Below are 13,238 nucleotides of genomic sequence, written 5' to 3'. Positions count from 1 at the left end.
GTCATAAAAATAAAGGGAAGGGTAAACCCCTTTGAAATCCCTCCTGGCCAGGGGAAAGCTCCTCTCACCTGTAAAGGGTTAAGAAGCTAAAGGTAACCTCGCTGGCACCTGACCAAAATGACCAATGAGGAGACAAGATACTTTCAAAAGCTGGGAGGAGGGAGAGAAACAAAGGGTCTGTGTCTGGCTGTAGTCGTCTTGGCCAGGGACAGAACAGGAATGGAGTCTTAGAACTTTTAGTAAGTAATCTAGCTAGGTATGTGTTAGATTATGATTTCTTTAAATGGCTGAGAAAAGAATTGTGCTGAATAGAATAACTATTTCTGTCTGTGTATCTTTTTTGTAACTTAAGGTTTTGCCTAGAGGGGTTCTCTATGGTTTTGAATCTAATTACCCTGTAAGATATCTACCATCCTGATTTTACAGGGGGGATTTCTTTATTTCTATTTACTTCTATTTTTTATTAAAAGTCTTCTTGTAAAACACTGAATGCTTTTTCATTGTTCTCAGATCCAAGGGTTGGGTCTGTGGTCACCTATGCAAATTGGTGAGGCTTTTTATCCAACATTTCCCAGGAAAGGGGGGTGCAAGTGTTGGGAGGCTTGTTCATTGTTCTTAAGATCCAAGGGTCTGGATCTGTAGTCACCTAAGCAAATTGGTGAGGCTTTTTACCAAACCTTGTCCAGGAAGTGGGGTGCAAGGTTTTGGGAAGTATTTTGGGGGGAAGGACGCGTCCAAACAGCTCTTCCCCAGTAACCAGTATTAGTTTGGTGGTGGTAGCGGCCAGTCCAAGGATAACGGGAGTAATATTTTGTACCTTGGGGAAGTTTTGACCTAAGCTGGTAAAGATAAGCTTAGGAGGTTTTTCATGCAGGTCCCCACATCTGTACCCTAGAGTTCAGAGTGGGGGAGGAACCGTGACATGGTGGCACAGTGGTGGGATTAACCTGAAATCATTTTGAGATCCAGTTGAGATTTTTTGAACTAGAAATACAGATTTTAAAAAGGAATTTTTAGGAAGTCCAGGAAGCAGCTTTGAAACTGAAAGCAGCTTGGTTTCTCTCTGCTTTGTGGCCAAGCAGAGACAAAAGGGGATTATCTTGTGAATTGCAGGTTTTCTTTGCCTGGAGGCAGGGTACTTAACTCCTGCAGGGAAATTCACAGTCTTCCAACCCAGAAGTTTTTTTTTCTTTTCTTCCTAAAAGTAAATAGGGGGTGTGTGCTCTACCCATTTGCCTGGAGACAAAAGTGGCAGGGTTTTTTTTAGGATTTTGATATTTTTTTTGTTTTACAAGGAGCACAGGTTTGAAAAGAAATTTTTTTTTTTCCTTTGGGCTGGGTAAGCAGGTTTCCAAGTAGTTGGAGGTTTTTTGCTGTAATTTGGGCCCAGAGCAGAGACAAGGGAATTGTCTTTTTCTGTAGGCTGACAATCACTATCAGAGAATAGGTATTCTATTCCAGCACAGCAAAATTTTACAGCCAAGTTTTGTTTGTTTATTTCTAAACCTCGGGTGTAAAGTTAGTTAAAAACAGAGAGGTTAGAATGGCCAAATCCTCGGCTCGACTACAGCTGGAATTAGCCAAATTTCAGGCTGAGGAAAAACAAAGGGAACATGAAAGACAGATAGAACTCATGCGGCTGGAGAAGGAGGTACAGGAGGCTGCCCACAAGAGGGAAATGGAGGCAAGGAAGCATGTGCAGGAGATGGAGAGGATAAAGGCCCAGCAGAATATACCAACAAACCCTAGCAATCCTTCTCCAGGTACCACTTCCCATCCCAGAAAGTTCCCCACCTACAAGGCAGGTGATGATACTGAGGCCTTCTTAGAAAACTTCGAAAGGGCCTGCCTTGGGTACAACATCTCTACTGACCAATACATGGTAGAGCTGAGGCCGCAGCTCAGTGGACCCTTAGCTGAGGTGGCAGCTGAAATGCCTAAAGAACATATGAACAAGTATGAACTGTTTAAATCCAAGGCGAGAGTCAGAATGGGGATAACACCCGAGCAGTCTCGTCGGAGGTTCCGAGCCCTAAGGTGGAAACCAGACATGTCATTTACCCGACATGCCTACCACATTGTGAAACATTGGGATGCCTGGATATCAGGAGCAAGTGTTGAATCTCCAGTAAATTTGCCCTTCCTAATGCAAATGGAACAATTCTTAGAGGGTGTTCCTGAGGAAATAGAAAGATACATCCTAGATGGGAAACCCAAAACTGTAATCGAGGCAGGAGAGATTGGAGCCAGATGGGTGGAGGTGGCAGAGAAGAAGAAAACTGGTCGCAGTTGGAGCGGAGACCAGAAGGGACCACCCCAGACCACACCCTATTACCGGGGGCCGCCCAAAGCCCCACCTACCTCCCAAAAAACCCTCCAGACCCCTTATCGTCCCACCACCCCGTTCTCCAGCAACCCACCTCGCCCTGGTGACCCGTCAGCTGGACGATGTTTTAAATGTAACGAGCTGGGGCATGTAAAGGCCAACTGCCCCAAGAACCCCAACAGATTACAGTTCATTGCACCGGAATCACACCAGAGATCCACAGGCCCAGATACCTCCCAGATACCCGTGGAGCGGAGGGAAACTGTGAGTGTGGGCGGGAAGAAGGTCACCGCGTGGAGGGACACCGGAGCACAAGTGTCAGCTATCCATGCTTCCTTAGTGGACCCCAATTTAATCAACCCAGAGATCCAAGTGACGATTCAACCCTTCAAGTCCAACTCTTTCAATTTGCCTACAGCCAAGTTGCCTGTCCAGTACAAGGGCTGGTCAGGAATGTGGACTTTTGCAGTCTATGATGATTATCCCATCCCCATGCTGTTGGGGGAAGACTTGGCCAATCACGTGAAGCAGGCCAAGAGGGTGGGAACGGTCACCCGCAGCCAGGCTAAACAAGCCGTGGGGCCTAGCTCTGTTCCGGAAACTTCTATCAGGGCCCGGTCAGAGGTGATGGACCCGGACCCCAGGCCAATGTCTGCAACAGCAGTAGTGGATCCAGTCCCAGAGACCCAGACGGAACCAGTCCCAGAACCGGAACCAGCCAAACAACCAACACCAGACCCCGTGCCAGCACTGAATCCAGTACTTGCAACCTCAACACCAGAGGGCCCCACTGAACCTGAACTGGCAGCAGCCGATAACCCTACACAAGAGACTCAGCCGGAGCCTGAATCCCAACATAGTGCACCAGCGGAGAGCGGTTCACAGTCAACAGAAACAGCTCCATCCCCTATATCGCTTCCAGAGGGACCAAGCCTATGTCCCCAATCCAATGAGGAACTGATGTCTCCAGCATCAAGGGAACAGTTCCAGACCGAACAGGAAGCAGATGAAAGCCTCCAGAGAGCGTGGACGGCGGCACGGAGCAACCCACCGCCTCTCAGCTCTTCTAATCGATCCAGGTTTGTGGTAGAAAGAGGACTTTTATACAAGGAAACTCTTTCTGGGGGACACCAGGAAGACTGGCATCCTCAGAGACAGTTGGTAGTTCCAACTAAATACCGGGCCAAGCTCTTGAGCTTAGCCCATGATCACCCTAGTGGCCATGCTGGGGTGAACAGGACCAAAGACCGTTTCGGGGGGTCATTCCACTGGGAGGGAATGGGCAAGGATGTTTCTACCTATGTCCAGTCTTGTGAGGTGTGCCAAAGAGTGGGAAAACCCCAAGACCAGGTCAAAGCTCCTCTCCAGCCACTCCCCATCATTGAAGTTCCATTTCAGCGAGTAGCTGTGGATATTCTGGGTCCTTTTCCGAAAAAGACACCCAGAGGAAAGCAGTACATACTGACTTTCATGGATTTTGCCACCCGATGGCTGGAAGCAGTAGCTCTAAGCAACACCAGGGCTAAAAGTGTGTGCCAGGCACTAGCAGACATTTTTGCCAGGGTAGGTTGGCCCTCCGACATCCTCACAGATGCAGGGACTTATTTCCTGGCAGGAACTATGAAAAACCTTTGGGAAGCTCATGGGGTAAATCACTTGGTTGCCACTCCTTACCATCATCAAACAAATGGCATGGTGGAGAAGTTTAATGGAACTTTGGGGGCCATGATACGTAAATTCGTAAATGAGCACTCCAATGATTGGGACCTAGTATTGCAGCAGTTGCTCTTTGCCTACAGAGCTGTACCACATCCCAGTTTAGGGTTTTCCCCATTTGAACTTGTGTATGGCCGTGAGGTTAAGGGGCCATTGCAGTTGGTGAAGCAGCAATGGGAGGGATTTACACCTTCTCCAGGAACTAACATTCTGGACTTTGTAACCAACCTACAAAACACCCTCCGAACCTCTTTAGCCCTTGCTAGAGAAAACTTACAGGATGCTCAAAAAGAGCAAAAAGCCTGGTATGATAAACATGCCAGAGAGCGTTCCTTCAAAGTAGGAGACCAGGTCATGGTCTTAAAGGCGCTCCAGGCCCATAAAATGGAAGCATCGTGGGAAGGGCCATTCACGGTCCAGGAGCGCCTGGGAGCTGTTAATTATCTCATAGCATTCCCCACCTCCAACCGAAAGCCTAAGGTGTACCATATTAATTCTCTAAAGCCCTTTTATTCCAGAGAATTAAAGGTTTGTCAGTTTACAGCCCAGGGAGGAGACGACGCTGAGTGGCCTGAAGGTGTTTATTACGAAGGGAAATGTGCTGGTGGTGTGGAAGAGGTGAACCTCTCCATGACCCTTGGGCGTATGCAGCGACAGCAGATCCAGGAGCTGTGCACTAGCTACGCGCCAACGTTCTCAGCCACCCCAGGACTGACTGAACGGGCATACCACTCCATTGACACAGGTAATGCTCACCCAATTAGGGTCCACCCTTACCGGGTGTCTCCTCAAGCTAAAACTGCTATAGAACGGGAGATCCAGGATATGTTACAGATGGGTGTAATCCGCCCCTCTGAAAGTGCATGGGCATCTCCAGTGGTTCTAGTTCCCAAACCAGATGGGGAAATACGTTTTTGCGTGGACTACCGTAAGCTAAATGCTGTAACTCTCCCAGACAACTATCCAATGCCACGCACTGATGAACTATTAGAGAAACTGGGACGGGCCCAGTTCATCTCTACCTTGGACTTAACCAAGGGGTACTGGCAGGTACCGCTAGATGAATCTGCCAAGGAAAGGTCAGCCTTCATCACACATCTCGGGCTGTATGAATTTAATGTACTCCCTTTTGGGCTGCGAAATGCACCCGCCACTTTCCAAAGACTTGTAGATGGTCTCCTAGCGGGATTAGGAGAATATGCAGTCGCCTACCTTGACGATGTGGCCATATTTTCGGATTCCTGGGCAGACCACCTGGAACATCTACAAAAAGTCCTTGAGCGCATAAGGGAGGCAGGACTAACTGTTAAGGCTAAGAAGTGTCAAATAGGCCTAAACAGAGTGACTTACCTTGGACACCAGGTGGGTCAAGGAACTATCAGCCCCCTACAGGCGAAAGTGAATGCTATCCAAAAGTGGCCTGTCCCAAAGTCAAAGAATCAGGTTCAATCCTTCTTAGGCTTGGCCGGTTATTACAGACGATTTGTACCGCACTACAGCCAAATCGCTGCCCCACTGACAGACCTAACCAAAAAGAAACAGCCAAATGCTGTTCAGTGGACCGGAAAGTGTCAGAAGGCCTTTAACAAGCTTAAAGCGACACTCATGTCTGACCCTGTACTAAGGGCCCCAGACTTTGACAAACCGTTCCTAGTAACCACAGATGCATCCGAGCGTGGTGTGGGAGCAGTTTTAATGCAGAAAGGACCTGATCAAGAATTCCACCCTGTAGTGTTTCTCAGCAAAAAACTGTCTGAGAGGGAAAGCAACTGGTCAGTCACTGAAAAAGAATGTTATGCCATTGTCTACGCTCTGGAAAAGCTACGCCCATATGTTTGGGGACGGCGTTTCCACCTGCAAACCGACCATGCTGCACTAAAGTGGCTTCACACCGTCAAAGAAACTAACAAAAAACTTCTTCGGTGGAGTTTAGCTCTCCAAGATTTTGATTTCGACATCCAACACATCTCAGGAGCTTCTAACAAAGTGGCTGATGCACTCTCCCGTGAAAGTTTCCCAGAATCAACTGGTTAAAATCGTCCTTGAGATGTGGAAAATATTGTTAGTCTTTATGTACTTGGTAGTATATTTAGAGATTCATGTGTCTTATTAACTCTGTTTTCCTAGAGCTCCAGGAAGAAATCCCAGCCAGTGTTTCACCCTAGCTGAGATTTGGGGGGCGTGTCATAAAAATAAAGGGAAGGGTAAACCCCTTTGAAATCCCTCCTGGCCAGGGGAAAGCTCCTCTCACCTGTAAAGGGTTAAGAAGCTAAAGGTAACCTCGCTGGCACCTGACCAAAATGACCAATGAGGAGACAAGATACTTTCAAAAGCTGGGAGGAGGGAGAGAAACAAAGGGTCTGTGTCTGGCTGTAGTCGTCTTGGCCAGGGACAGAACAGGAATGGAGTCTTAGAACTTTTAGTAAGTAATCTAGCTAGGTATGTGTTAGATTATGATTTCTTTAAATGGCTGAGAAAAGAATTGTGCTGAATAGAATAACTATTTCTGTCTGTGTATCTTTTTTGTAACTTAAGGTTTTGCCTAGAGGGGTTCTCTATGGTTTTGAATCTAATTACCCTGTAAGATATCTACCATCCTGATTTTACAGGGGGGATTTCTTTATTTCTATTTACTTCTATTTTTTATTAAAAGTCTTCTTGTAAAACACTGAATGCTTTTTCATTGTTCTCAGATCCAAGGGTTGGGTCTGTGGTCACCTATGCAAATTGGTGAGGCTTTTTATCCAACATTTCCCAGGAAAGGGGGGGTGCAAGTGTTGGGAGGCTTGTTCATTGTTCTTAAGATCCAAGGGTCTGGATCTGTAGTCACCTAAGCAAATTGGTGAGGCTTTTTACCAAACCTTGTCCAGGAAGTGGGGTGCAAGGTTTTGGGAAGTATTTTGGGGGGAAGGACGCGTCCAAACAGCTCTTCCCCAGTAACCAGTATTAGTTTGGTGGTGGTAGCGGCCAGTCCAAGGATAACGGGAGTAATATTTTGTACCTTGGGGAAGTTTTGACCTAAGCTGGTAAAGATAAGCTTAGGAGGTTTTTCATGCAGGTCCCCACATCTGTACCCTAGAGTTCAGAGTGGGGGAGGAACCGTGACAAATGCCTATAGTTTCAGTGGGATAAACTAAGTCTTCACTTCTTGTCCAGAACTGCTGTGTAGTGTAACATTGTTGCAGCTGTTAAACAGCACCTGTGTTGTGCTTCACAAATTGCTGCTTGTCAGTGGGTAAAGTGATCTTTCTGTACAATCTGTAAACCATTTTAAGGTCTTTGAGGATGAACTATGCAATATAGGTTTATTAATGTGCTTATTTTTACAAGAATGCGGAATATATATGAATTGAAATAGCAAGTCAGCCAGTCACGACGCAGCTCACTTCACGATGGCCCAAAAGAAAGCCCCCCAAAATGAGCGCTGATTGGCTGCACTATCCGTTTTTGGCTGCCCTCTGAGCAATCAAGCATTTCCATTAGTAAGTGCCCCACTGATCCCACTCGCTGTAGGAGAAATATCCTTGGGCAGTTTTTGCTCTATGGATTTGTGGTGTGGTCAGCAGCCACAGTTAGGTATGAAAATAGCCCAAACTAATCTGCTTGCAGTTGCTATGGAGAAGGGTGTGTATGTTTGTTTAATTTAAATTGAAGTTTAATAAATAAGACCGGATATTGTCTTGTGTTTACTACACACATTCTTATACTTGTAATTCATTCTCTTCTCGGGCATCATTTGCATGTATTGTTTTATAATTTAATTAGGTGTTATCCTTGATTAGCATAGACATTTCTGGGCATGGCTGTTCTTTTTTAATGTCCAAAACCTTGATGATGTTGACTGTTGGTTAAATGCTGAAAAGACTCAGTCTTTACAAAAAATAATCACATCCTGATTTTTCTATCACCTGCAGTTGTCTTAAAACATTTATGTCCATATATCAGTGAAAGTAGCTTTCATTCCTGCAGCTCCTGGCTTCTAAATGGACACATTCTGTACTTGAAATTCAAAAATGATTAGTCTTGTACTTTTTCATGTGAAAGGTCCTCACACTTTTTGTTTAGTTAAATGTACTGCTAATTGAATATTGTTTTAATATTTTTATTAGCCTGGAGGCTCGTTATTCATTACTACAATCAACAAAACACAGTTGTCCTATATCTTGGGGATTGTAGTTGCAGAGAAAATAATGGGCATTGTACCAGAAGGTACTCATGACTGGGAGAAGTTTATTTCACCTGAAGAGCTAGAATGTCTGCTCGACTCAAGTAAGTGTCAAATAGAATGACGGGAGTGAATAGAGAGATCCAGGTGTTACTGATTATAATGGCAACTGTCTGGGGACTAGATAGCTAGGATGATTGGTAATCTTGAAGTGAAGAGTTCTGTGCTCCTGTTAGCAGCTCAGATTTGGCGTAGGTCAAGCATAGCTAAAAGTCATTACCACATACTGGCTGTTCAGATGAGTATGTACAGTTGATGATTTCAGTTCAACTCCAAGCGTACAGAGGTCACTTAAACAAAACCACCGTCACAGCTAGCCTCCTTGTTGATAGCCAAAGCATCAAAAGATGCAAATTCTTGGACTCTTTTTGGAGACAATAGTGTTTCGTTTCTAAGGGTGAGTCCTCTAGGTCAGGGTTGAGACACTTGATGAGCTAGTGTCCAAAGGTTGCACTGCTGCTGCACTGTATAAACCAAGGGCTTTTGTCGTCTTCATCTTTCATTAGCCTTATATTTATTAAAACATTTCATTTAAAAACTGTCTGAAGTTGAAAGCTGACCACAGACTTTCCAATAAAACTTGAAAGAGTGTATTATGGTGTCTGGATCAAAATACTAAGTCACACCAATGATCCCAGTTTGATTGCTTTCCTAAAAGACTGATTTCTGAGGTGTTGGGTTTTTCCCTCAGACGCTCCTTCTCTACAGAAAGTTAAAAATAAAACAAAAACCCACCAGCAAGCACCTCACTTTTCCTGTAACTCGCTGTAAACAAGCTGGTGCCTGAACTCAATTTTTTATCTTTTGTCCTGCTGAGTCTGAGATGATGCAGCATCATATGATGAACCTAAGGGATATTAAGAAGGGAGCATAAAATTTCTCTTTATTTACACCGTTTCCTTGATCCATGTTCTTCTTGCCTTATTTTTTTCATTCATAGCTAAATCTCCAGTGTCTTCCATAGATATTGTGACAGGTTGGCTCACAGAACCCCCCTTGGGAACTGCCAACTGATGTGCCAAGACTACTGCTGCTCCTGCTTTCCTGCCCTGTCAGCTTAGGACTTCAGTACCCTGCCTGGTTTGAGCCAGACTCGCTAGCCTGCTGCAAACCCAGACCCAGGTCTGAACCATGCCCCCTAACAGCTGCAGGCTTAACTGAAAGCAGCTTACCAGAAGTGTTCCTGTCCTTGACACTCAGATGCCAACTCCCAATGGGGTCCAAACCCTAAATAAATCCGTTTTACCCTGTATAAAGCTTATATTAGGGTAAACTCATAAATTGTTCACCCTCTATAACACTGATAGAGAGATATGCACAGCTGTTTCTCCCCCTCCCCACCCCCCGGTATTAATACATACTCTGTGTTAATTAATAAGTAAAAAGTGATTTTATTAAATACAGAAAGTAGGATTTAAGTGGTTCCAAGTAGTATCAGACAGAACAAAGTGAATTACCAAGCAAAATAAAATAAAACACGCAAGTCTATGTCTAGTACGGTAATAAAACTGAATACAGATAAAAACCTCACCAGTTCCAAAAAGAAAAGGAGTACTTGTGGCACCTTAGAGACTAACAAATTTATTTGAGCATAAGCTTTCGTGAGCTACAGCTCACTTCATCGGATGCAGTGAGCTGTAGCTCACGAAAGCTTATGCTCAAATAAATTTGTTAGTCTCTAAGGTGCCACAAGTACTCCTTTTCTTTTTGCGAAGACAGATTAACACGGCTGCTACTCTGAAACCTGTCACCAGTTCCAGTAAGCTTTCTTTTACAGACTAATCTCCTTCTAGTCTGCGTCCAGCAATCACTCACACCCCCTGTAGTTACTGTCCTTTGTTCCAGTTTCTTTCAGGTGTCTTTGGGGGTGGAGAGGCTCTCTTTTTAGCCAGCTGAAGACAAAATGGAGGGGTCTCCCTGGGGTTTAAATAGACTTTCTCTTGTGGGTAGAGACCCCCTCCTCTCTCCTGTGCAAAGTCCAGCTACAAAATGGAGTTTTGGAGTCACCTGGGCAGGTCACATGTCCAAACATGATTGAGTTCCTTACCGGCCACGCCACGTTCCTGGGAAAGCCCAGATGTGGATTGGCGTCTCCAGGTTCATTGTTGGCTTAAGGGCTCTTGATTGGGCACTTACTGAGAATAGTCTTTTCTCAGGAAGCTGACCAACTGTTTCATTAAAACCTACTCAGAATCAAACAAGTATACAGCCAATGTTCATAACTTCAAATACAAAAATGATACATGCATACAAGTAGGATTAATAGATCCAGTAGATCATAGCCTCTACAGAGATATGTTACATGGCACATGTAGGATAAAACATATTCCAGTTATGTCATATATACATTCATAATCATATCTCCATAAAGCCTTATGGGGGGGCACCGTCACAGGTATATTCAGTTTATCAGTTTTGAAGTGGATGACCTGAATCTGCAAAACTTGAGCAACTATAAATATGCTTCTGATGACTCAGTGTTGTTGCTCTAAAGCTCGGTGGAAGAATGCATATTTAGAACTTGCTATTTTTTTAGAGCTTGATGTTTTATTGACTTAGAATGTCTGAGGATCGCCATCTTTTTTCCCTTTCTTTTACAGATGGCTTTTTAGTCAAGACAGTGAATGGAATGTCATACAACCCCTTGTCAGGGTCCTGGAGTTGGACTGAAAGCACTAGCATTAACTATGCGGTGCATGCCATGAAAACTAGGGTAAAAGAACAATCAAATTCAAGAGAGCCACCTTCAGAGACAGATAAGGAGGAGCACCTAGCCGAAGCTAATGCCAGCACAACTGTCTGAGACACGGTAGTAGGCAAGCAGCAAGGAGTTGAAGGAAGATTTGCATAAATGGTTGTAATAAAACTGTTTGTTTGCAACAAGTCTGCTGTTCATATAAATGGCAGTTAAGATGTTTTTGCCAATCTGTTTCAATGTAGTCTGGGGGGAGAACAATTGTTTATTCTCTCAGGAATCATGTAGGATTAAGATGGGAAAGTTTTTGGAGAGCTCTTTTATGAGAAAATAATTTCAAACCTTCACATTATTCTGTCAGTATTTGTGTACGATGGCTTTTACAGTCCTACCAAGAAAACACAAGTTTCAACAGGACTCCAGAGAGTAATGGATTGATGCTGAGTTCAATGTGGAGTCACTTTTAAAAACGCAATACACTGTGTAAATAGAAGGATTTAAGCAGTTTTTAAATTAAACTACCCAAGTGCGCTGTTCAGAAACTTGTTTCTGTATTTAATTAATTGTTAAAACACCAAAACCCTCTTTTCCTCCTTCCGTTCTGGATATTCCAACTGTGGGAAAAGAAGGGACGGGTAGTGACATAGGAGCTCCTGCTCTGTCTCCGTGCCACTGGTGTGAGCCGTCCATGGCTGGTTACACTAGTACTGCAGTCTGGTTCAGCGATGGCAACACCACACTTGGGAATCTGGTCTCTGAATGTCAACCTGTCTCACCCTCCAAAAATGGGACCTGTTATCAGGTCCTTCATATTTAAGTAAAATCGTCACAATTTAAACAGTCACTTTTTTAGCATAAAGCAGCAGTTATCAGGCCATCAGTTGGTTTACAATCTGTTATAGAATCTAAATTATGTGAGTGGCACAATCCTTTACCTACTTCACTGAGCTGATAGGAGGTGTTCTCGGTAAAAAGCTATTCTGCTCTGAAATGTGAGTCTCTAAATAAAATGGTGTTGCATGTGTCCATGATCATCTGTCTCCAATTTTATTTTTATCAGATGTGCTCAGTTTACACATAGAGATGGGGTTGTTTTGTTTTCCTAACTGCAGCCCTGCAAACTCAGCCTGGGATCTGAAAGTCAGCTGGGTTCTCTCTTTGTCGTGCATCATCCCCTGTAAAAGGTTCAGCAGCTCAAATTAACCTCTCTGCTTTGTGTAGTTCCCTTGCCTTCTCTGGCCTTGCACAAATGCAACTGGCCTTGTAATTGGAATTTAGTAGATGATTTGATGCACAAAAAATATAGAATCCAGTTTGATTAATCTATTTTTGGCTTTTGATTAATCTACTTTTGGAATTGTCAGTAATTAATAGATTTTTTTTTTTTAAAGCCAGAAGCAACTGGTATGGTCATCTAGTCTGACTATATGCATAACAGGCCATAGAACTACACCCATCAATTTTGGCATCCAGCCCATAATTTCTCTTTGAGCTATAGCATTGCTTTTAGAAAGATGTCCAGTCTCAATTTAAAGGCTTCAGGTAATTGAGAATCCACCATGGCCCCAGGTAAGTTGTTCTAGTGGTTAATTGTCATAATTATACAAATTTTCACCTTATTTGTAGTCAAATTTGTCTGTCTCATATTACAACAATGGGATCTCATGCCTTTTTCTCCTAGATTGAAGAGCCCTTTACTATCAGAAATCTCTCCCCCATGCAGGTACTTATAGTTTGTTATTAAGTCGTCACCTGTTCGCTTTCTCTTGGATAAACTAAATAGACCGAGGTTCTTCAGCCATTCACTTAAAGGCATTTCTTCCCAGACCTCAAATAACTCTTGTAATTCTCTTCTGAACCCTTTCTCATGTTCCAGCATTCTTTGTGAAGAGTGGCCACCAGAGTTGGACAACAGTATTCCAGTAATGAGTCTCACTTATGCTGTATGGGGAGGTAATACATCTTCTTACTCCTACTTGATGTTATTCTACTTCACATCCAAGGGTTGCATTGCTCTCTTATCTATAGCATTGCACTGGGAGCTCATGTTTCATTGATTATCCACCATGACTTCCAATTCCTTTTCAGTATCTCTGCATTCTAGGATACTGAATGTAGGATCTTATGTGACTTACATTCTTTGTTCTAGTTGTATGGCTTTGCGTTATGCTGTGTTAAAATATAGTGTTTAAGCGAGGCCGCCTTACCAAGTGATCCAGGTTGGTCTGTGTAAGTGACCTGTCCCCATCAAAATTTACCATATGATGGGGTGTACA

The 13,238-nt window shown here is 43.9% G+C and overlaps 1 protein-coding gene across 1 annotated transcript in view; it reads left to right on the top strand.

Moving 5' to 3' along the window:
• The window catches only part of COQ3 (coenzyme Q3, methyltransferase), a 36,661-nt gene extending 24,668 nt beyond the window's left edge, over window positions 1-11,993 (top strand). The window contains exons 6-7 of the mRNA XM_084623162.1: window positions 8,152-8,311; window positions 10,868-11,993. Coding sequence (XP_084479288.1) covers window positions 8,152-8,311; window positions 10,868-11,070 — 363 coding nt within the window. The 3' untranslated portion in view covers window positions 11,071-11,993. The remainder of the gene's footprint in view (window positions 1-8,151; window positions 8,312-10,867) is intronic.
• Window positions 11,994-13,238: the final 1,245 nt, after the last annotated feature.

The sequence above is a fragment of the Lepidochelys olivacea genome (genome assembly GCF_965140295.1).
Source record: "Lepidochelys olivacea isolate rLepOli2 genome assembly, chromosome: 3".
Taxonomy (NCBI): Eukaryota; Metazoa; Chordata; order Testudines; family Cheloniidae; genus Lepidochelys; species Lepidochelys olivacea.
The sequence above is the reverse complement of the archived record's forward strand: the minus strand, read 5'-3'. Positions and strand labels throughout refer to the sequence as shown.